At 48.3% G+C, this 24,729-nt stretch overlaps 1 protein-coding gene across 1 annotated transcript in view; it reads right to left on the bottom strand.

Annotated features, from left to right (window-relative positions):
- Positions 1–24,729, bottom strand: part of LAMB1 (laminin subunit beta 1) — a 74,064-nt gene that overhangs the window by 14,330 nt on the left and 35,005 nt on the right. Inside the window, exons 14-24 of the mRNA XM_078442557.2 lie at positions 23,974–24,132; positions 23,006–23,133; positions 22,649–22,772; positions 21,759–21,963; positions 20,443–20,586; positions 20,000–20,231; positions 15,095–15,258; positions 13,839–14,063; positions 12,588–12,802; positions 11,794–11,890; positions 1,133–1,502 (exon numbers count right to left, since the gene is read on the bottom strand). Coding sequence (XP_078298683.1) covers positions 1,133–1,502; positions 11,794–11,890; positions 12,588–12,802; positions 13,839–14,063; positions 15,095–15,258; positions 20,000–20,231; positions 20,443–20,586; positions 21,759–21,963; positions 22,649–22,772; positions 23,006–23,133; positions 23,974–24,132 — 2,063 coding nt within the window. The remainder of the gene's footprint in view (positions 1–1,132; positions 1,503–11,793; positions 11,891–12,587; positions 12,803–13,838; positions 14,064–15,094; positions 15,259–19,999; positions 20,232–20,442; positions 20,587–21,758; positions 21,964–22,648; positions 22,773–23,005; positions 23,134–23,973; positions 24,133–24,729) is intronic.

The raw sequence follows: 24,729 nt of genomic DNA, 5'->3' as shown, positions 1-24,729 counted from the left end.
CCCATGACACAGAAAATCTTACTATGGTTCTGTCGTAACTTAGAGTCACCTCAGTGTACAAGGATTTAGCTACGAAAGAGTTCCCCTTGGGGCGCCTGGGGGGCTCAGCTGGTTGAGTGTCCAGCCAGCTCAGGTCATGATCTCACAGTTTGTGGATTTGAGCCCCGCATCGGCCTCTGTGACAGATCAGAGCCTGGAGCCTGGTTCAGATTCTGTGTCTCCCTCTCTCTCTGCCCCTCCCCTGCTGGTGTGCTGTCTCTCGCTCTCTCAAAAATAAACGTTAAAAAAGAAAGAAAGAAAGAAAAGAAAGAAAGAAAAAGAAAGAAAGAAAGAAAGAAAGAAAGAAAGAAAAAGAAAGAAAGAAAAAAAGAAAGAAAGGAAAGAAAAGAAAGAAAGAGTTCCCCCGTTTGGTGGGCCCGTTGTGGAAAAGCAGTTGCAATGTCTGGAAGCAGGAAACATGCAGAAAAACGATCCCCCGGAAGTTCAGCACGACTCAGTTCTCTCTGCTCTCACTGGCAAAATCAACACTATGCAGAGACAGCGTTACCCAGAGACAGGCTAAGAAGAGAATTTTTCACTGTAGAGAATTTGTTACAATTAAATGAAGGAAGCACTGCCCTAGTGAAGCTGCGGAGATCGCTTGGAAATCGGGGGTAACCCATCTCCTCGGGAGGAGAAAACCTCCCCTTGTATGCATCGTGCGTTTGGCAATGACACGGTCACTTCACAGATCAGTCTTCTGCTGCAAGGTACAGACAATGTACTGTCCTTCCCTGGTCCACAGGAGAGGAGACAGACGCGGGCGTAAGTGAATCATGCAAGTTCTCAAGCCAGCAAGTAACCAAACTACGGCTCCGTTACGGATCCTTGGTCTCCAAACTCAAAGCTCCTGCCGTTCTACTCCCTTGGAGCGTTGGCTACAAAGGGGGGCAGTGGCTCTAACACGCTTTGTCAATGTTCACTCGCCCCATGCCCGGAGTAAAGGCTGCCGGGAAGCCAGTGCCCAGCATCTGTTTTCACTCATGGGACTAACCACACCTTCCAATGGAGGCACCCAGAGGGCATGTCTGCCCTTTATTCCCCAAGTGGAAACACTACCGTGGGCGCCTTCTCTGGCTCAGGAACTACTTACTCTGCTTCCTCAAAGAGATCCCCGATGTTCTTCAGCGGCTCCGTGGCTGGGCTCTGGGCCAGGATGTCTCTGATCTCATTGACTTTCTTCTCCACCGAGTCCACAGTCTCCCGGTAAGGCCCAATCACGCCGCTGATCTTCAGGGCCTTGGCTTTCTCCAGGAACTTCTGGGTCCGATTGGTCAACTCGGCGACGATCACATCCCACACGGCAAAGCACTGGTGGCAGGGAGTGCAGTCGGGGAAGACCCCCGAGTATCCGCGTGTGCATTTGTCACAGCGCGGGCCCTCGACACCCTCCACGCAGACGCACCGGCCGGTGGACTGGTCACACTGTGGTGTCTCGATGCCCCTGGGGTCACAGTCACAGGCTGGGAGGGAAAGAGCAGTGCTGTATGATCCCCTAGATCACGAACCTCAGTGACAAGACCTGGCATTCAAAATCCTCAGTCATGTTACAATGGGAAGGCGTCAACCGGGCAGTTTACCAACGGCTCTGGTGGAGACTAGACCAGCCTCCTGGAGCACGTGTTACCTTGACACCCACTAACCCCTTTACAGCGACAGTATTGATTTTTCTCCAGTCGACACTCATGGTACCCAGCAGCGCAGAAATGGTTTACGTGCCTGTCACCGAACTCTCACGATAACCCGACGGGACGGGGGACCTGCCCCAAGTCTCACACCAAGGAAATGGCTGGGCCCGGATTCCAGTTGAGCACATTACAACTCCCGTCCGCTCTTAACCTCTGGCCTGCCTCTGTCTCCCTCTTACTCTGACTCCCCCCCACCCCCCCCCGGATGCCAGCAGCACAGGCAATTCCGGTGGCATCCTGACGACATGAACACCTGCTAACACACCTCGCCCTACCTGGTCACAGAACTGGTGACTACGCGATGAAATGCAATGAACCTGATAACGAGAAAACTCAATTGAGAAAAAAGTCCTAGGAATCCTAAGTATCTAGTTTAAAGGCTTTCCACTAAGTGTAACGTGTGGATATCTGCCGTTGTGACGACCAGCCCGCCCCAGCACTGCGACCGCAGGCTCGTGAAATGTCAGAAGTCAGAGAAGGGACCTGGGAACCAGTCAGCCCCAACTGCTCACTGGCCCAGTAGGGCTGGCATCTCAGCCAGAACCAAATGGGAAAGGGTAACTAACGTTGGTGATCTTGGCTAATGGAGCTTGGCTGACATTACTTATCACGGTGCGTGTGCTACTGACCCCTGGCTTAGAGCCCCAAATCTCAGGGGGCCAACTTATTTCTGTATCAACACCTGATGCTTGCAGTATTTGTATACTATCTAAAAAAACACAAGGCCTGTACAAACATCTCTGGCCTTAAATCCTCTCTGGGAAAAGGTAAGGGATTAAGAAAAAAAGAAAAAAAAAAACACCCCCCAAAACAAATATATTATTTCCCTAAATAGACCGAAGACTCCAAGAGCAGGAGTACATCTTAAATTTTATTTTCTTTTAACAATTTTTTTAATGTTTATTTCATTTTTGAGAGAGAGTGAGTGGGGAAGGGGCAGAGAGAGAGAGAGGGAGACACAGAATCCAAAGCAGGCTCCAGGCTCTGAGCCGTCAGCACAGAGCCTGATGCGGGACTTGAGCCCACAAACCATGAGATCATGACCTGAGCCAAAGTCAGACGCTTAACCCACTGAGCCACCCAGGTGCCCCCAATTTTTTTCATGTTTATTTTTGAGAGAGACCAAGCACGAGTGGGGGAGGAGCAGAGAGAAAGGGAGACACAGAATCCGAAGCGGGCTCCAGGCTCCGAGCTGTCAGCACTGAGCCCGATGTGGGGCTCAAACTCACGGACCACAAGATCATGACCTGAACCAAAGTTGGACGCTTAACCCACTGAGCCACCCCGGCGCCCAAGGCAGGAGTACATCTTAGACCATTTTTTCCATCCTCCGCACCAAGCCCAGGATTAACCTGCAACTGGAGTTCAACAGTCTCTGCCAACCAAGGCTCTAACCTCATTTTCCGTACAGGCACGCAAGGGACATTTACACCCCCACCCCCATGAAAACAAAATCATCCTACTAAAAATGTGATGTCAACTGTGGCAAAACACAACACATTCATACTCTCAGATACTGTGATCTATTTGGGTCCCTAGCTGCAATTGGTCCCTGCAAGACTTTCTCATCAAACATCGTCCACAACCAGTTTCACGGATGGTCCTGAGATTTGCTCGCTGACCTCCATGCTCTAAACCCAGAGAGATGCGTTTGTGGCCCATTTTTCTGATCCCCACCCCCCCGCCCCGCCTTCTGCCTTTTATCATCATTTATCTTTCACGGCCTTTGTTGGCCAACACCACTCCACGTCCTTGAGCGGCAAGCCTGAGCAGTGCAGCGGTCAGCGTGCCTGGCTGCGAGTCCTGCCTTCTCCACACCACAGCTATGCAACTCCGGGTGCTGAGGAAACGGGAGTCACGGCCTCCACATGGGTACGATGGATCCCACCTACCACACAGGATCGCTTTCAGGATTTCATTAACAGCTTAATTCCAAAGCGTTTAGAGGAATATCTAGCTCATTGCAAGCACTCAAACATTTTTATCATCATCACTTTCTGTGTTCCGTGCAAGTGTCTGGGCGTTTCCTGCCCAGAGTGTTGCCTGACCGCATTTCCACTGTGGGCAGGGGAGGAAAAGAAAACCTGTCACGGCCTTGTGTTTATCTTTGTATATTTGCCAATAACATGAGTTTTTCAAAGATTTAAACTATGGAATATTCTAGTCCTCAACCTTTGGGATTTAAAACATAGCATTCCATTAGTGCCTTGGGTTCTCAAAACTAAACTTTTTTTTTTTTTTCCATTAAGTATATTGTTTCTTTCCAGGCATTTCAGGCATGTTTCATTTTTCCTGTTTTTTTGGGGGAACATGCCCATGAGTCAGGGAGCAGCCTGAATGAGCTATGAATAACTTTACATGTGTTCCCTACACCATTATTTCCAGGAGATGTTCCCGGAGAGAAGGGTTCCATGATCAGTAAATTCAGGAAAAATCATCCTGTTGAAGATTCCAAACAAACAGCAGCGTATTGAAGATTCAGAGTAATTCTACAGGAGAAGCCTTGTTTCATGTTTTTACCCAGTTGTATCCCAAACACATTTGACCATCGAGTCTTCTAGTGGAATACCAGGTGACACCCCAGAGAAACAACGGGGAAGGTGCGGGAAACCACAGCCTTCACAGTTTCAGAGATCAGAAGAATGGAAAGAAATTGAATAATGAAGAGTTTACATTCTTTAAGTTTTAGGAATGGATTTCCATGTCATTTTGGTAAAATTCAGCCATCTTTCAGAAAGCTGAAAGTTACGTGGGTCATCTAAGTCCTAGCCTGTCAAACTTGGCTGTACATCAGAATCACCTGGAGGGTTCACAAAAACGCAGACTGCTCCCCCAACTCCCCAGACCCAGATTCAGAATCAGTGGGTCTGGGATGGGACCTGAGAATTTGTGTTTCTAATGGATGTCAGGTGCTGCTGACACTGAGGGTCACTGGATCCCATTTTGAGGAGGATGGATGGTGTTACTTTGCTACCTGTTCTAGCTTTCTTTTTGTATGTGAATGTGTGCTTGTAGGGGTGAGAGGAAGACAGAGGGAGGGAGGGAGAAGAAAGAGAGAGAGAGGGGGTGGGGGGTGGGGGGTGGGTGGTGACAAAGGGGGAGAGAATGGGGAAGGGAGAGGCAGGGAGGAAGGAGGCGGGAGAGAGCAAGAGCGTGTGTGTGTGTGTGTGTGTGTGTGTGTGTGTGTGTGTGTGTGATGTGTTCATCCTTCAAAGGGTGGAGCCGGGGCAGAGTCATGACCTTGGAAGCTGACCGATGTAGGCTGACGCACAAACCTAGTGACCTGTGTAAGAAGAGGAATACATGACACCATCTGTAAAAATGGGATTGCTCCTGCCCCGCTCATCCCAATGGGCAGACCCATGGGGGCCCTAGGTGGCCCAGTAGACCTGTGTCTGCTTGGTCATCTCTCCCAGGCGTGGGACACCTGAGGCAGATGGCGCTTACGCTTTCACTTTGCTTTGAAAATTCCTTCTTTCCCATAGATAGTGCAAAGGCACACATTCATTCAGTCCTAAAGAGGTTTTTACTGGTTTCATGCTTGGGGCAAGGGATGGGTGCACATGTTGCATTTAGTTTTTAATTTCTCTAATAATTTTGTATTTACTTCAGTGATAAAGGCACTTCTTGCTCTCATTCTGTCGTGGGCATCTTTGAGGGACAGACCCTGGCCCCAAACTGTAGGATTTAAAATGCAAGTGCAGGGGTGCTTGGGTGGCTCAGCTGGTGAAGCATCAGACTTAGGCTCAGGCCACGATCGTACGGCTCATGAGCTAGAGCCCTGTGTTGGGCTCTGTGCTGACACCTCGGAGCCTGGAGCCTGCTTCTGATGCTGTGTCTCCCTCTCTCTCTGCCCCTCCCCCTCTCGCGCTTCGTCTCCCTCTCAAAAATAAACAAATGTTAAAAAAAAATTAAATAAAAATAAATAAATAAAAGGCAAGTGCAGGGGTGCCTGGGTGGCTCAGTCAGTTACGCATCTGACTCTTGATCTTAGCTTGGGTCTTGATCTCAGGGTTGTGGGTTCAAGCCCCCTAGCAATGAGGGCACCATGCCCAGCGTGCAGCCTACTTAAAAAAAAAATAAAGTCAAATAAAATAAAAATAAAAGGCAAATGCACTCCCCTGAGGGCGTTCCTCTTTCTCTGGGGATAGGGCCATAGTCCAGGCCAGCCCTCTAAGGAGTGGAGTGACAGGACCAGTTTAGCTGAACTGACCAATATTCCTTTCCTCTGATTGGAAAGAGTCAAATTTCACAGATGGAGTTCATAGACTGCAGTTTCATTATTGAGAACTTCAACCCCGGAAAGGCACCCGAAGACTACATGCATCAGGTTTTCATTTCAAACCGAAGCAGGGAAACCACTAAGCTCCTGTGGACGCGTGCTTCCCTCCCTGACTCCTGGGGACGCATGCGAGGCAAGCACTACAAAGCCCACATTTACAACCTCGTAAAAGGACCTACCCTAAGAGCATGTCCCGCTGAAGCAGCAAGGTTGGTTCTCACCTGTCCACTGACAACTTCACGGACACCGAAATTGCGAAGGAGACCCTCCAATCCTGGCTCACGTACGCTGGGGTCTAAGACTCCCACACTAACCAGGCAGGCGATCTCTGACGAGGGCCAAGGGTTGTGTCCTCTCTTCAGAGGAAGGGCTCGGGGCGCGGGTGGACCTATAGCTCAGCACTGCTCTAACAAATGGGATTCTCTGGCAGAGGACCAAAAACTTTCTCTTGGAAAGAAGAAGAAAGTGGTTAGCAGAAGTTGTGGCCTCACCTTTAAGGTGAACAAATCACGGAGATGAAGACTAGCATTTTAAAAACGAGATGGGGGGGCGCCTGGGTGGCTCAGTCGGTTAAGCGTCCAACTTCGGCTCAGGTCATGATCTTGCGGTCTGTGAGTTCGAGCCCCGCGTCGGGCTCTGTGCTGACAGTTCAGAGCCTGGAGCCTGTTTCGGATTGTGTGTCTCCCTCTCTCTCTGCCCCTCCCCTGTTCATGCTCTGTCTCTGTCTCAAAAATAAATGAACATTAAAAAAAAAAAATTAAAAAAAAAAAAAACAAAAACCAAGATGGTCATCAGGGTGCCTGGGTGGCTCAGGCAGTTGAGGGTCTGACTCCTGGTTTTGGCTCAGGTCATGATCTCACAGTTTGTGAGTTCAAGTCCCGAGCTGGGCTCTGTGCTGACAATGTAGCACCTGTTTGGGATTCTCTGTCTCCCTCTCTCTCTGCCCCTCCACTGCCTGCTCTCTCTCTCTCAAAATAAATAAATATTAAAAATAAAATAAAACAAGACTGTCATCAATTTTGATGAGCCATAAGAATTCCACCTTCCTCTGTAAATACATTCTCGGTTATGTGGTCAGTAGGTCTCCTCTGTTTTTCCCAAGTTTTCTCCTCATTTAAAAATGTGATCTCTAAGAGATAGGTAAATGACCTATAATGCACCCATTTTATAGATCTTGAGGCCTGGAGGAACACACTGGCAGGTCAATGTCAGAACAGGAAACCTCAGTCTCTTTATCAGTAGGTATAACTATCTTCTCTGGGGCCCTCCAGCAACTGAGCAAAGTCTGTCCCCAGTGGCCTAGCGTTCAAGGCTTTCACAGTCTGGTAAAACCGAATCTCCCCATGGGTCCCCATGGATGGTTTCCTGAGGGCACCCCCGCCCCCCACAGCCTCGCTGCTACATTCTTGTCCTTGAACCAGGACATGAACTCCTCTCTCTAAATATCTTTCATCAGGAATCACAGGCCCAGGCAAAGAACAGGGACACTGGGTCACGTGGACCTGACTTCAGAGCCCAGATCTGCCCTCACCTGTGCTTTGTCTCTGGGCAACTCACTTAACCTCTCTGCACCTAAGATTTCTCAGCTGTGAAGTGGAGGTTACATGTGTCCTCACAGATTCTCTGCTGTCAGGATAGAACCAAGAGCAGGCACAGAATGTCCCCACAAGCACTCCACACACCGCAGATTCTCTGCGGATGGCCATCAGCGCGAACCTTCTCCCTGGCCCCTTGCTGAAGGGCTCCAGATCCTGCGGCTCTTGCCTCCTCTGACAGGTGGAAAGGTCCGTACCGCTTTCCTCCTGCCTCTTGCGTCAGGTTACTCTACGTGCGCCATTTCCTCAGGCGGCCTGCCAGCGCCTGGCGCTTCTCTGCTATGTCCACTCCCCACCGGACGGCCATGCTCAGTACTGTGTTCATATCCAGCCTTCTTCCTAAAACTTAAATCTGCCTTGGGACACAGAAAGTGCGACATCCTGGGGTGCCCGGAGGCTCAGTTGGTTGAGCGTCCGACTTGGGCTCAGATCATCGTCTCGCAGTTCATGAGTTCGAGCCCCACACTGGGCTCGCTGCCGTCAGCACAGAGCCTGCTTCAGATCCCGTCCCCCTCTCTGCACCTCCCCACTTGCGCTTTCTCAAAAATAATCATTAAAAAAAAAAAAAAGCAAAGAAAAGCAAAGAAAATGCTCTATCCTAAATTCAGGCAACGGGGTTATTTGCTTCTGTCTCACACCCTGCCTCAAAGTAACACGGGGCTCCAGGATTTGCTATAATGCCGAAAGGTTTGCTCATTCTTTACCCAGGAACTTCCATTTCACCACAAGGGACATCTAAACATTTTAGTCTCTTAAATGTGATTTCGCTTTAAATTCTCCGCCTCCTCGGCCCCACCTGTTTTTCGGTCTTGCTAACGTAACTTCGGTTTGGGGATGAAAATTGGGCAATAGCGACTTTACCTGCAGAAAGGAGCTGGCTGGCTGGTCAAAGGGTTGGCAGGCTTTCTGTCTCAAGGCCCGGATAGTAAATATTTAGGCTTTGCAGGCCGTATGGTCTCTGTCACGACTACGCAACTCTGGCTCTGTAGCACGAAGGCAGCCGCAGACGGTACATAAACAATCGCGCCCAGGCAGGGGGCTGGGTTTGCTGACTGAGCCCTGGTTCGCCCACCCTCCAGGAGACACAGGCTGTGCTGAGGATCATGGAAGACGAGGCTTCCCTCTACTAACAAAAGTATTTGTGGTTCTCTAAAGAATCAAATTAAGTCTGATTTCCCAAGTCACAGCAAATAAAGTACAAGGTGGGTAATTATAAATGAATCCCAGCCTAAGAGCACAAGTGTTCTAAAAACTCATGCCTGAGCAAAGGAATGCACTTAATTTTTCTATTAAAAACACTTTGAAATGAGAAGCAAGCATGATGGGAACATGGCCACTACCCAGAACCTCTCACCTATGCCCGACATTTCCAATTTGCGCTGGTTTAAGAGACACTGGCCTTTTCCAACAGCCAGAAGCCCTCCCTTCGCGATCTATGAATCAACAGAATGATTCCACATGTGACCCTTTGACTCCTGAGGGGGCACAATGTGGCGCTCCAAGCTGAGGCTTTCTCCGGCACATTTGCTGGTGGGTGGACGAGATTCTCTCCGTCCCCAGCACAGTGGTGGGCTTGTTCAGACTCGGACGACTGGCCAAGAGCCCCAACCCGCCTGGACAATAGGAACATTCAACAAGTTATAAGTTTGAGGCTCAACTCATTTGTCTTTTACACAACCACATTTTTTTCCATAAGGGGAAAACTTAGCTATGACCTGGGTCTTCCTATAAGCATGCTGTTTACAAAGTGGCACCAGAAAGTCAAAATGTGTGCCCTGCTCCAACCGAAAGATTTGAAATTGAAGACTCTTTGGCAGTTAATTACCTAATTTGAGAAAAGCGGTCACATATTTTCCCCCCACGGTTCCATCTAATTTTAGTCGATACCTATTCCTGTCCCTACTCATTGTTGGACCCCGTCCCTTCTAGAACTTGTCCACCCCCTATTTCTATTTGTGAGGATAGTCTAGTCCATCCAAAGCCCAAACTCCAGGTGCTGCTAAATTTTTGCCCCTGTCTCATCCGATCACACTAGTCCTGCCGCACTGCCATCTTGGACACACGAGGCCCTGTGATGCGGTGACCAGCCCCCTCCCCGCCCCCAGCCACTGTTAAGTAACGTCTTTCTTTTTCTCTCTCTCTCTGGAAGCTTTGCAGATTAGGAGCTGTTTGGGTCCCAACACTTTCGAGATTGACCTCTCTGCTGGATAAAACAAAGTAACTGGTGGATGCAGATGTCACGGACTTCACTCTTTGCAAAATTTCTAAAACAGGATCTAACTTTTGACCTGAATAAGAGAACACTGTTCCTATAAGCCACGATTCCTCTGGCAGATGGAGGGCTAAAAGTTTAAAGATGAAAGGGTGAGGAGTAAAGTTCCACACCAAGTGAACAATTCTCTGATTGACTCTAGCTCCGGGTAACAGGCTTTTCGTGCGCACGAAGCTTAGACAGAGCCAAAGGTCAGCAAGCTATTTTGCCCATGACCCACGCCGGGAGAATCAGGCTCTAAGCTATGATAAAACCATTACCTGGAGAAAATCAAGCCCTGGGGGCATTATGAGATTGAGGGATCTGAGAGAAGAGTGATTATGGCCCTGGAGAAACCGTATTTTAAACAGGATTTCACTTGAGGGAGACAACCTAGAGCAAGTAGCTCACTGAATGTCACGGACCTTCTAAAGGCAGTGAGAAAATCAGATCCCATGAGGAACCGACATCTGGACTGAAGAATGATGCGTGGAGAAGGCCTTGTCCATCCACACTGCAGGGATCATCTCTTCTGTGGAACAGACCTTAACCTATGATGTTGGTACGAACCCTTCTGACCAAGCCTCAGTTGAAAAACAAATCATCTGATATTTGTTCGGGTCGGTTCTCCCCCCTTGTTAAGGAACAGATGGGCAGACTGTGAAGGAACACTTAGTATCTCGGTTTCTGACCATGGATAGGAGATACTCAGGGAACCACTAACTTGAACATCTGTATCATTTCTTGTGATAGTCGCATCCAAAAAACAAAAAGGTCACTTTTTATTTAGAGTCCAATAGGGACCTAGAATTTCAGACGTGTAACAAGGAAAATATATCCAAGACCAGTGAAGAAACTGCGGAGATAGTTTCCATACTTGTAAGTGTGGAACATGGGGAAGAAAACCCAAGTAGGAAAGAAAAAATAGGAAAACAGAATAGAAACAGTCCATTAAAATCCTTTCCACAAATGCTCTCCCTTTAAGATCTGAAAACATTTGAAAATATCTGGCAGGTCCAAACCGAAATTGCAACAGCATGAAAATTAAGCAACCCTTACGATTCACATGATTTCAACAAGTTTTTGTTCTCAAGAAAATGTCAAGTCTTCCCTCGTACTCAGTTTTATCATAAGCCTACGTGAAAATCTGGCTTTTGTTCACATGTAACAGACCTAGAGTGCCTGTCACCTATTCTTTTGTTGTGCGTAAAGATGTGAGGACTTTGCCCTCTGCTTCCCACTGGTGGGGACATCACACGGGGGGCACACGCACCGGTGGCTTTTGCTGTCAGCAGAGTGCATTTGACGCATTGGAATTAGACGAATTTACCAGAGCAGGCATTTAACTCTGTGTGTGCTGGTAAGGAAGCTGGCCATAGATACTGTTCAGAGGGGGGAAAGTCAGTCTGCGGAAATACATGGTTAATATGAGCCCGTTTTGGTTAAAAGCATCTAAAAAAGCCATTCTGTGTGTCTTCATGGTGTGTGCACGGCTTTGTGCAGAGACAAAGGTTACCCCCTGGGGAATGCAGGCCTGCTTTTACTACCTACGTTCTCAATAGGGCTACGTTCGTTAGATTTTTATTTTTATTCTTATTTTTTAAAATAATTTTTTGGGAGAGGGCAAGTGGGGGAGAGGAGACAGAGGGGGATCTGAAGCGGGGTCTGTGCTGACAGGCTGAAAGCAGCGAGCCTGACGCAGGGCTCGAACTCACAAACCCTGAGATCGTGACCCGAGCCGACGTCGGACGCTCAACCGACTGAGCCACCCAGGCACCCCAGTCATTTCTCAAACAACGAGCGCGAGTTTCTTTTGTAACAAAGCACAGAAATAAATGCACTGGTGTTCTACTTTAGAGTTGACAAAAAGCTCGGGGAGACACCTGTCTGCTCCCTCTGCCCTGATCCAACGCCAACCGAGAATGCCCGCGGCCTCACCTCGGCACTCCACGTTGGGGTCTCCCCAGAAGAGCTCCTGGCACTCGCTGCAGGTGCGGCCTCCGAACCCGGGCATGCACTGGCACTGCCCCGTGAACTGCGGCCAGAAAACACACCTCGGTCACACGGGCTGCTGGGCGGGAGGCAGCGTGTGTTTTCTTCTTTGGCTGCCGGTTAGGGCAGGTGGGACTGGACTGTTAGCCTGAAAAGACCCCTACATCCTGACGGGAGAAGCGAATCTCACTTTTCTCCTGGGTGCTCGGGCCCCCATGCCAGCATCTCCTCCCTGCTGTTCTGTACCACGGGCTGGAAAGGCCCAGAGCACGTTAGGCTTTATTTACAGGTTTCTTCACAAACCGCTAAAGACCTAGGCCACCCTGAGAGTCACCTGCCGCGGGAAGCCCTTCATTCTCAGGGTGCCTCAGGAAACAACAGCACCTTTTGCAGTGCCGGAAACAGCCGCTGGCTTCCTTTCAGGCGGGACAGCTAAGAAAAGGGTCTGATTCAGCAGCCTGGTATGGAGGAGATATAGCACACCCTTGTCCGTGCTCATGGGGGTCCACACCACAGCGGGGGCCCTGGACTGAAAGGTCATCCCCGACGAGCCACCAAGTGAGAGCTGATATTCAGTCTGCGCTGTGTTTGCCAAGCCGTGTGCTCCGAGGTGAGGCTGCGAGCGTGAGGAGGGGGTGCCCTTCTCTAACTTGGGCCAAGCCACCCGACGGGCAGGACTCCTACAGGTGAGACCCTTTCCTTCTGCCATGACAGCCTCACCCCCGGCCACAGCGCCTCACCTCATTGCAAGATGGCCCAAAGGAATGAGCAGGATCACAGCTGCACGGGTCACACCCGGTCCCGCTGGCCAGCTGCCAGGTGTTGGGCGCACAGCGGTCACAGTTCTGCCCGACCACATTAGGAAGACACGAGCACTGACCGGTGGTTTTGTCACACTGGCAGTCAGAGCCGTTGCAGTGGTCCTGCACGGTGCCCAGGTAATTGCAGACACATTCTGTAAAGGAACAGCGGGATCAGATTTACTCACATGCATCAAGTTCCTAAAATTCACAAAACACCCATTGCGATGCAAAAGTTCGCTACCTTCTCATGGCTAAGATTTTCCCTCTCCAGATTTTGGCCTGGAGATGCAAACAAGTAAGGAAAGGAATGGAGGGATTAAAAACAAAAAACAAAACCAAAAAAAACCCCCAAACACTAAAACTGCTGTTCTTTCGCAGTTCTTATGACACAGACCTTTCCGACATATCCCAGGTGAATGGGCACCATGACACATTTTGCCTAACAGCATTTCTGAAATACTCAGACTTAACAAGCTGCTGGCAAATCATTTGAAAATTGAGGATTTAACTGGAAATAACAAGAAGTCTGCTGTGGGACTTGAGATATCTAGTGATTTCAAATTCTTGGCAGGGAGCAGCGGTAACGAACGTGTCAGACAAAGCAGGTAGAAGCCCTCTAAGATGGTGGGGGAATCCAGTCCCAGTGGCCCTTGACATTCCACGCATGTTGGCGTCTACACTATGGGGCCCCGGGCTGTGCAGCAGCAGCAGAGGAAGAAATGCTGGCTGATTCCTGATAAGAGAGGAAGGAGATGTTCTGGAGACACTTCAGAGATGTCCCTTCCTTCCCCTTAAGCGGGAAGGCTCTCCCCATCAATGACACGAGGAAAGGTACGGACCCCAGTAGGTATTTAGGACCTAGGAGCCCCAGCCCATCGGCAAGTTCACGGGCAGAATATAAAATCAATACACTCTACTGGGTGGCACTTATTGTGGTGACACAGCTACACAGTTTTCTTTCCGGTTCCCTCCCTCAGGCACTGAGTTACATCTTGGGACTTCAGTCTTGCCAGAAAATGAGGATGTTAAAAAAAAAAAAAAAAGTCAATCTCATCTTTCTTTTGTCAGAGGAAAAACTCTAAAAGGGTTTTCCCAAACGAAACAAACACCTCAAGATGTCATTATCCCCCGATGACGAAGAAGAAGGCAGAAGTCCTTCTAAGCGGGCAAGACGAATCCGTATCTTACTTCGACAGTCCTGGCGGAGCGCGTCCCCATAGTACCCGAGTCGGCAGAGCTGGCACTGGTCCCCTTCCGTGTGGTACAGGCACTTAAGGCACCTTCCGGTCTCCCTGTCACAGGCTTCCGGGTCTGTCGTGTCAATGTTGCCATGACACTCACAAGGCTGACAGGAGCCCCCCACGTCCGAGGGATTGCCAAAGAAGCCTGAGGCACAGTCGTCACATCTGGAGCCTGGTGACCAAGCACAACCCCTTCAGCTTGCTGACTGAAAAGTCCAGCCACCCACCCCTCACCCCGCCGACATTCCTGCACCCCCCCCAGGCAGTGCTGTGTTCCTCCCAGAGCCCGGGATGACCCCGTCTTTAGGAGGGACAAGATGCCAGGGGCAAGAAGAATTTTGTAGTCTGCAACATGGCGGCACCCTGGCTCAGAGGCCACAGCGGGGACATGGCCAGCTGCAAGAGTTGTAACAGGACATTTCAGCTTCTCATTCCATAGGTGGAGCCGATTCGGAGCTAAATCACCACCTAACAGCGTAAAGCTTCACTGATCTTAGCTCCTAATGCAAACATTACGTTAACGGAAAAAAATCACCGCTCCTGCGTGAGCAACCTGCAAAATGGGGTGCCTCATGATGACCGATTTCCCTAAGAAATCCTGAAATCCTGACACGTGTGCCAATATTTCTCCGCTAAGAATAAGGGTAACTAGTATCTGAAACCGTGGCATCAAGGGTGAAATGAAAGGGAGCTTATTTTCACAAGGAACTGTCCTCCTTGAGTGTTGACAGATCATGGTGAGTATAATAAACCACAAAGAACACATCTAGCTTTGACCAATTCCATTATCTGGGGGCCATCTGGGGATGGCAGTTGTCTTCCTTCCGCCCACTGTCTGGCCACTTCACCACTACCTTGAGACCCTTCTGCCAGGACCTGGATAAGGGAGTGGAAAAGTAAAATGTAAGACAATCTTCCTACTGCTTAGTAAGGGAAAACTATTCCGAGGGATTCACTCATGGATTTAAGTGAACTTGCTATCCTGTTTTGTATTATATAACATCATCACGGAGACTCGAGAATTCTCTTCTCCACATGCCCAACAGGAAAAGAGCATCTTTTGTGTTTCACCTTCCCTTCAGGTGTAACTAAGGATCGTAAAAATGAAACTCAATTGGTTCCCTCTTCATCTTTTTTCTATACCAACAACCAGACTCATAAATATGACACATCCTTTCCTCCAAAAGTCTGTACCTTACTTACCAACGTATCCGGGATTACAGACACAGGCAAGCTGTAAAGTAACAGGATCTTGATAGCAGCTATTGGCGAACTGGCGTCCACTGTCGGGACCATCTGGGCAAGGACAAGGGCGGCAGTGATCTCCTGACCCAATGATGGGATCGCCATAGTAACCGGCCAAGCACCTGCATCAGTCGCAGAGGAGAGAGGGCCATGAATCACATTTGTAAGAAATCTGTTACAAGAAGGAGTCTTAGAAACTGTGTTCTCTGCTTGGGGAACGTTCACTCCCCATTCCTCATGTTTTGACTTGGAGAACTTTCCATTAGGGCGCTGGTTCTCCAACGGTAACACCAATCAGAATCCCTTGGAGGGCTTGCTAAAACGGTTTGCTAGCTCATGCCTTCATTTCTAACTCAGTAAGTTCCACGTGATGCTGATGCTGCTGGTCTGGGGATAACACCTGCAGGGTCACTGCAGTAGGACCCTAACTCACTTCCCCTTCTCCCCCGCCCCCAGAAGAAGAGATACATCTCTTCACGTGACCCTATTGTCCTACCAGCTGCCTGCCTTCCAGAGCATTCTGCCTTGCATTAAAGGGTCTGGAGAAGGGGGTGGGTGCAGGGTGGGAAGACAGCATGTGATCATCTGTCGATGCCCCGGAGGTGTGAGGAATCAGTTAGCAAGCCCATGGTGGAATGTTCTGCAATCCAGCCTTTACCAGTAACAAAGCTGATAAGGATGCGCTCCAGCAGCAGGACTCTTGAGCCTTCCAGGTGGTTTCTCTTTTTTTTTTTTTTTTTTTCAGTTTTTAAAAAAAATTTTTTTAACATTTATTCATTTTTGAGAGACAGAGAGCACAAGTGGGGGAGTGGGAGAGGGACAGGGAGACACAGAATCCAAAGCAGGCTCCAGGCTTTGAGCTGTCAGCACAGAGCCCGATGCAGGGCTCGAGCTCACAAACTGCAAGATCATCACCTGAGCTGAACTCGGACGCTTAACCGACTGAGCCACCTAGGCGCCCCTGTCAGATGGTTTCAAACAAGAGACGCACAAGGGATGTCATTTATCAACTCCCAACTCCTCTCCTTACAGATCAGGAATCCATGGAGCTTAAATGACTCACAAGGCCTACACAGCCAGTTACTGATAACCCAGGATCTGAATTCAGCCTCCTGACTTGTCTGAAGCAAGAATTCTTCTATGTGATGCTGCTTCTCTACATGAGTGATTAATTGGGTTACTTTTTCACTTCCTGTAACGTAAAAGGTTGAAGGGACTTTGGAGATCATCTAACCCAACCTGGTTATGGTACTTGCCGACGGCGGGACACTCAGAGAGGTGAGCTAACTCCCCCAGGGTCATGGAGCAGGTTAGAAGCAGAGCTGAGCCTGGAACTCAGGTCTAAACATTGCCAATTCATTTTGTTTTCCATGCCTTGTTTTTGTTTTGCTCTTTTCCTTTTGAGACAGAATTTTTTTTTTTTTTAAATGGGGCAGAGGGAGGGAGATGAGGAAATAGAAGGCAAAGCTGTTTAGTGGAAATTAACCTTCTATTTAATTAGACACAGACACGATACAAGAACATGTTCCCAGATTATGTGCTGGGAAAGTCAGCAGAGGTGAAGCAATTTTGCATGACAGGCTCTGAAAAAGTTTTCTATGAGGCTTTTCTAGGTGAAATACATCCAACTACCTCATGATAGAAACTGAGTGTTCATTTCCTGCCTCTCCCACCACTTCCCCCCTTGGGAGTGAGCTGAACCAAGGGCTACTTCTTAAATTCACAGGATTGAAACTCTGATCTTCTTGGAATGAAGAAAAGAGAAAAGAGAAAAGCAAAGAAAAAAGAAAGATGAGAAGTTGGTTTACAGAATCCCAGATATTTTAATAAAGCTTTGTCATCCAAACGCAGGGCTAAAAATTCTCCCCCTCCCACACCCTCATTTTCCTAAAAGAAACAAAACGCTTTACAAATAAAACCCAAAACAGTCCCAAATATCAAGTAGGCTCTTCTCACAGATGCTCGTCCCACTTCATTGCCCAGCATGCTGGATCTCACACCCGCAGGGCGGGTAACCACCTGTGTTCCCCACCCCACTCTCTTGTCCTTTTTAGTTTTTTTTTTTTTAAATTTTTAAAAATGTTTTTTTTTTATTTTTGAGACAGAGAGAGACAGAGCATGAGCAGGGGAGGAGCAGAGAGAGAGGGAGACACAGAATGTGAAGCAGGCTCCAGGCTCTGAGCTGTCAGCACAGAGCCTGATGCGGGGCTCGAACTCACGGACCGTGAGATCATGACCTGAGCCGAAGTCGGACGCTTAACCAACTGAGCCACCCAGGCTCCCCTTTAAAGTTTATTTTTGAGTGACAAAGAGAGAGAGAGAGAGAGAGCAGGAGAGGGCAGAGAGAAGGAGAGAAAGAATCCTAAGCAGGCTCCGCACTGTCAGCATAGAGCCTAAAGCGGGGCTTGATCCCACAAACCCCAAGATCATTACCTGAGCTGAAATCAAGTCAGACACTTAGATGGCTTATCCACCCAGGCCCCCCCTTGTCCTTTTGAATCTAAGTTTCTCATCTGTCGGTCTTAAACTTATTCTCCATCTTCCAAAGAACAAGAATGAAAAACTTAATGCAAAAAACCGACACCATCAATATATTAATTTCTTCCTTTCAAGACTTGTATAACTGTCTCCTTGTTATCTTCTTACAAGGCACTTTTGTACTTGGAAGGAGTAACTTTTATTTGAAGGAGTAGTTTACTGGAACCTCCAAATTCTTGACTACCAACTACTCTAGCACAGAGCCGGGAACCGTGTATTTGCTTCCAGGCACGTCTTTCCGCCATAAGTCAATCACGTATTCACTTTCCATGGACAATTTCTCTCTCATCCGATGAGCAATTTTCCCACTGACTGAAGCATTTGTTGCTATTTTAAAAACAAAAGTCCCAGATAGTGTGGATGGACGTTAAAAGACAGAAAATCTATTGAGGTAAAAGGTGAAGACTATTTACTCCAGAAAAATCAGGTTCTCATAGCACATCTGCCTTTATTTAGTGATGAACAGTGTAAACCAGCATGTGATTTTTCCACGTGGATTATTTCGCATCTACCGAGCTTGGCTGTACCGTTAGTAGGGGTACGTTCTAGGTAGGTCCTCTTTTACTATACCCAGTGGGGTATGCTTTAGAGTCATAAAAATTACTCAATTCATTTGCTACCTGGAGAACAGGTATACTGATGCACATTTTCTACAGTCTCCCAGAACCTGTAGCTGCATAATGTGTTTCAAACCAAAAAGCCGTCTAAAATTTGATTAATTCTATTCGGATTTGGTTTCTACCTTGACCCAATTTAGGCATTAACATTTCAGAATTCGGGTCCTGGGCAAGAATCTGCTGAGACAGGATTTCCGTCCAGGTCTGTGCTGACCTCTAGGATGGCACCCCACGAGGGCAGCTCACGTTGGTTTTGTTCTCTGCTGCCTCTGCAGTGCCAGCACAATGCCCAGCACATAGAAGGAATCAACTACGGGCTAGCTAAAGGACTGAGTTCCTAGGAAATACTGAGGTGGACAGAAATGAAACCTTCTGGAGTCTGCTGGAGCTTTTGCCTGGTGTTGGTCTAAGATGCTGTTTGCTCAGCCAAAAATGATCTCATTCTCTTCACTTTCAAGAGGCCGGGAACCCTACGCCCCAGCAATTGCACTACCAGGTATTTATCCAAAGGGTGCAAAAATGCTGATTTGAAGGGGCACATGCACCCCAATGTTTACAGCAGCGTATGGACAATAGCCAAAGTATGGAAACGGCACAAATGTCCATCAACTGACGAATGGATAAAGATGTGGTACTTATATACAATGGAATACTAGTTGGCCATCAAAAAGAATGAAATCTTGCCATTCGCAATAATGTGGATGGATCTACAGTGTCGAAATAAGTTAGTCAGAGAAAAATAAACATATGCTTTCACTCATATGTGGAATTTAAGAAACACAACAGGTGAACGTATGGGAAGTGAAGCAAAACTAAGATAAAAACAGAGGGAGACAAACCATAAGAGACTCTTGAATACAGAGAACAAAGTGAAGGCTGCTGGAAGGGAGGTCGATAGGGGTATGGGCTAAATAGGTGATGTGTATTGAGGAAGGCACTTGTTGGGATGAGCACAGGGTGTTATATGTCAGTGATGAACCACTAAATTTCATTCCTGAAATCATTATTATACTACGTTAACTAACTTGGTTAAAAAAAAAACTGGATTTGGGGTGCCTGGGTTCCAGCCCTGTGTCGGGCTCTGTGCTGACAGCTCAGAGCCTGGAGCCTGCTTCGGAATCTGTGTCTCCCTCTCTCTCTACCCCTCCACCACTTGCTCTCTCTCTCAAAAATGAACATTAAAAAACTTTTTTTAATAAAAATAAAAAAAGGGGATTTTGTGAAGTTTTGGATTACTAAAAATCCGCTGAGTTGATCACTCCAAAAATGCTCATGCAGCAATAATCTTATATGTACATCCAGCAGTGGTTATAATTTCTGATGATGACACAATAAAAACTTTTTGTGATTTGCATCGTAAGATAATGTGAAATGTTAGACCTTCACGTTTACTCTTTTCTGGTTATACGTGTTCTAGACATCTATACTCCTCTAGAGATATTAAAAATTTAAATTAAAAAAAAAAGGGGCGCCTGGGTGGCTCAGTCGGTTAAGCGTCTGACTTCAGCTCAGGTCACGATCTCGCGTTCCGTGAATTCAAGCCCCGCATCAGGCTCTGTGCTGACGGCTCAGAGCCTGGAGCCTGTTTCGGATTCTGTGTCTCCCTCTCTCTCTGACCCTCCCCCATTCATGCTCTGTCTCTCTCTGTCTCAAAAATAAATAAACATTAAAAAAAAAAAAACTAAAAAAAGAGGCGGTGAGCACGTACCTTTCACAGTTGTGCCCCGTGGTGTAGTCCTGGCAGCCCAAGCACGCCCCGGTGGCAGAGTCACAGTCGTCGGCGTGGCCGTTACACTGGCAGGGCTGGCAGCTGGGGAAGCCCCAGTAGCCGGGCAAGCACCGGTCACACTGCCGAGCATACACCCCCTGGAAGCAGTGGCACTGGCCAGTGATGGGGTCGCAGAAAGCGTTGACGGACCCTTGCAGGTGGCACTCACAAGCTGAAGGAACAGGCGAGGGTGGAACCGCCTTGAGAAACTCCTTAAATGCAAACACACCCCCAAACAGAAGCACCCCCGTGCCCGGTTCAGAACGCTCATGACTCAGGCGATGGGTTTTGCGGAGGGAAGCCCTGCCTTCCAAAGCCACAAAGCCCAGCTCGGTATTTCCCAGGTCATCTCAACAGATACGTGACAATTCTGATTAACGTACGTTTGCAGCCACTGGGGCCAAAGCCGAAGGTGCCCGGGGCGCATCTGTCGCAGGTTCTTCCAACCACGTTGGGCCGGCACTGGCACTGGCCTCCATTGGGATCACAGACGGAACTTAAGGAGCCCTGGGGGTCACATTCACAAGCTGCAGGGGAGAGAGAGGTCAGAACCTGAGACACGGAGCAGCCAACCCCAGGAGAGAGAGAGGAGCGTGGCATGGGGCGCCTGGGTGGCTCAGTCGGTTGAGCGTCCAACTTCGGCTCAGGTCATGATCTCGTGTTATGTGAGTTCGAGCCTGACGTCGGGCTCTGTGCTGATGGCTCAGAGCCTGGAGCCTGCTTTGGGTTCTGTGTCTCCCTCTCTCTCTGCCCTCCGCCCCCCCCCCACACACACTCTCTCTCTCAAAAATGAATAAAGATTTTAAAACATTATATATATATAAAAAAAGCAATGCATGTAGCCAGTCACACTGGCTGTGAACTGGACCACCCCTTTCCTTGGGCTTGCCCTGATCCTTCCCCTTCACCACCTTGGCTTATTCAGAATTCCCATTTCAAACAATGTCATCCCTATGATGAGCAGGCGGGAACCAACAGGAGACGGAGTTGGCAGATAAAAGCAGTTTTTCTCAGAAGGAGGTCATTAAGGTTTTTCTCCCCTTGCCTTCAAAGGTCAAATAAGCACAGGACCGTAGACAAAAGCCAGTGACCTTTGGGAGCGGTATGACCTTTCAGGGAGAAAAGCAAACTTCAGTAGTATGATGCTCCCTGATTCCATCCCAAGTCCCCACCTGCCTACAGAAATGCAGTGTCCTCATGGCTTTGCCCCTCGTCACCGTGTGTATTTCCTGAATATCGATTGCATCTATCACTAAAATAATGGTGCTCTATCATTGAAATATTCCTTTGTTTTTTTTTTTCTTTAAAGTTTATTTATTTTGAGAGAGAGAGAGAGACACGGGAGGGGCAGAGAGAGCGGGAGAGAGAAAGAATCCCAAGCAGGCTCCACACCGTCAGCACAGAACCCGACGTGGGGCTCGAACTCACAAACCGGGAGACCCTAACCTGTGCCGAAACCAAGGGTCGGATGCTCAACCGACTGAGCCACCCAGGTGCCCCATCACTAAAATATTCTCTAAAAAAAAAAAGAAAAAAAAAAAAGAAAGAAAGAAAAAGAGAAAAGACAAATCACAGTTGAGACACTACTTCCTTTGTGCTTGCCACCTGCCTGCCACAGAACTAGAGGGCATGCCTTCCAACACACCTCGCGGTGCCAAGTACTCCTAGCTGTCAAGAAAGAGGGGTCGGGGATACCTACCCAGGCCTGTCTGGTGTAACAGGGCAGAAATGCTGAAGATTATGTTTCTGCACACGTCAGTCATTGGTGTTTTCACAACGCTTCTGCTGTTCTCCAGACATCTGTATCTCTGAAAGGTTTCCCAGGCACTGTTGGTGACCAACCCGTCCCCTGATCCTCCCACAGTGAAGATATCCAGTGATTTACAAAACGGCATGAGAACAAGCTGCGGAGAAAGAGGAACAGCAGAGCGTTCTTACGGTGGTGTCTGTGTCGTCAACTGAAAAGAGCCAACACGTGAAAGCCCCAAATGCTTTTTTGACTCTGGCAATGAAAACACTCGGACTCATTCAATACAGTAAATACCTCTTCGTTCGTAAATAGTCTTGCCAGAAAAAAATCTAGAGATACCTTACAGAGCCTGATGGCTTTTGCAATGCCATTTTTAAGATACTTTTTATTTTCATCAACAATCAGCTTGAGTAAATCCTTTCCAGGCGGCAGAGTTTTTATTAAAATCAGGGGCGCCTGGGTGGCTCAGTTGGTTGAGCATCAGACTCTTGATTTCAGCTCAGGTCATGATCCCAGGATCGTGGGATCAAGACGGGAGCTGGACTCTGTGCTGGGCATGGAGCCTAGTTAAGATTCATTCATTCACTCTCTCTCTCTTTCTCTCCCCGCACCCCCACTCCTCCTCCCCTGCTCGTGTGTGATTTTTCTCTCTCTCAAAAAAACAAACAAAATAACATAAAGTAAAATAAATAAGCAAAGTGGCATTAGAGGCAAGAAAGAATGACTGTACCTAAGCTCTCCATGTTACCCCTCCATCAAATCCTCTGGGGGAATAGATGAACCCTCTCTGCCCAGCCTTTCCCCCATGACCTTCACATCAGAAATGACCTTCCACTTACAGAGTCGATAAGCGTGTAGGGACTCTCCAGGTCGCTGTCAGAGGACGTGTACTGAGGCAGCTCTAACCTCACCGTGTAATTCACACCCTTCTCAAAGCACACGGGGCGCGGAAGGACGACATACCTGCCCCAAAACGAGAGGGAAAAATAACAACAGAAAGTCAGCTTTTAAGTGTCCAATCCATCAGTCCATCAGTCGAAGATCTACATAGATCCTTGCCAAGGAAGAAAGGCAATTGCCCATGTTTGGCTGTGGCTCGGAAATGCTAACTGGACAACACACAAGGCAAGATACCACGGACAAAAAAACAATTTGCATATTCATTCTCCTGAGCTGCAAACCAGTGTCACACTGACCTTGAGCCAGGCGATAAGGACACCACCTGGTTGTCATCATCGGGAATGGTATTACCGCATCGGCTGCTGGTTGGGATCTTTCCAGGTCGCTGCACCATGATGACAGCTTTTTCCCAGCGGTCAGGGAGCTAGAAGAAGCAGCAAGCCATCAAAGGAGCATCCACACTGGCCGCTGCTGCCTGTCTGTTTACAAAGACCTCTCCCAATCGGTCATTTGCCAAGTTTAAATGAAAAACGCTTGCATTTCCTTTCCCTCTTTACCATTTCCTCTGCTCTTGTCTCAGCTCCAGCCCTAATCTCGTCTCACCAGGACAAGACACAGCCTCCCGACGCTCCCCGCCTTTCCCAATCCTCTTTCCAGCTGTGTCTGGAAACACAGCTCAGATCAGGACAATCCCCTGCTCAAACCCCTATTAATATAGTGTCCAAGCCCATTTGCTGATCCTAGCATCCTTGCCAATCCTATGCCCTTATCTAGCTGCGTTTCCACACTCTCAAAGCTCTCCCCCTGGCCACACCATTCCTCACTTCCTTTTATGTCAAAATTCCATCTCTGTTTTAAGGCCTAGAACCGATTCTTTATGGGACGTGTTGGCACCCGCTGGCACAGCTGGGCCGCTGTGAGCCTCTCTGTCTTCCGGGACTGTCTGCCTCTCTGCTCTTGCACCTTCCACTTTCAGCCTTTTGCTAAAGGTGGGGTATGCATCCAAGCCTGGGCTACGCAGGCTGTGACGTCAAGGAGGGGGTCTCACACATCACCACCTCAGGTGTCAACAAGGCTGAGCGCCTAACGATGAATCACTAAAAGTTTGCGAAGCTTAATTCGAGAAAAATGTACATTCTCACTTCCATGGGGGTATGAAGTCAGAGGGGTTCCTCTACGCTAATGCAACCTCCACATTTCACAAAAACCGTGTCCATTAGAAGAAGAGATTTCTACCACCCCCGATAGTCCACAGAAGGTTTACCTGTGGCTCATAGCGAATTAAGATGTCATACTCCATGGAATATGGTATGTTGTCAATGAAAAACTCCAAATAAGCCCCTTCAGGCACTCGGACGAAGCCGGCTCCCGTCCAGGAAGGAATCCGGTCTTGAACGTACTGCCGCTCCACGATGCTGATCCCCTGCGGACAAGGGGGGGCAGTAGTTAGGCTTTACTTGAAATGGAATTCAAATAAATACGACAGTTAAAGAAATCTGAAGTCACCCAAAGGTCCAAACCATAGGCATTACACCCATCTCTTGCAGTCACGTTTTTCAGTAGAGTGTGTAAGTTTTTGACATATAAAGAGGAATCGGTTTCCCTTTGGTTTTGTGGTTGAGGTAGTCTTGGAACACTGGAGATGAGGCTCCGAGGGCCTGGAAGACACCTTCTATGATATAACCAGGAATGAGCCTAAAGGAAGGAGGGGGAATGTCCCAAATGCTTTCATAAGCAAGCCGAGGAGTGACGAGCCATTTCCCAGATTTTCTACAAGGCTCGTCCAGTATCCAGTGGATGTATTTGCCTTTCTCACTGGCATTCGTTTCAAGCTCCAAGTACAAGCAAAGAAACTTCATACCATCATGAGGGCTCACCGCAGAGGAGTTCATTCTGATGGTCACCGAGACTAAAAATCGATCAGTTTCTGTTACCCCAAGCACCCATCTGAGTGTGTTCACAGGATCACGTAGAACCACTGTGATCAGTTGCCTCCAAAGACAAAGTGCTTCATTCTCTC

This window comes from Panthera onca, chromosome A2, assembly GCF_046562875.1.
Source record: "Panthera onca isolate mPanOnc1 chromosome A2, mPanOnc1 haplotype 2, whole genome shotgun sequence".
Classification (NCBI taxonomy): Eukaryota; Metazoa; Chordata; class Mammalia; order Carnivora; family Felidae; genus Panthera; species Panthera onca.
Note: the sequence above shows the minus strand (reverse complement) of the source record. Positions and strands in the feature narration are given on the sequence as shown.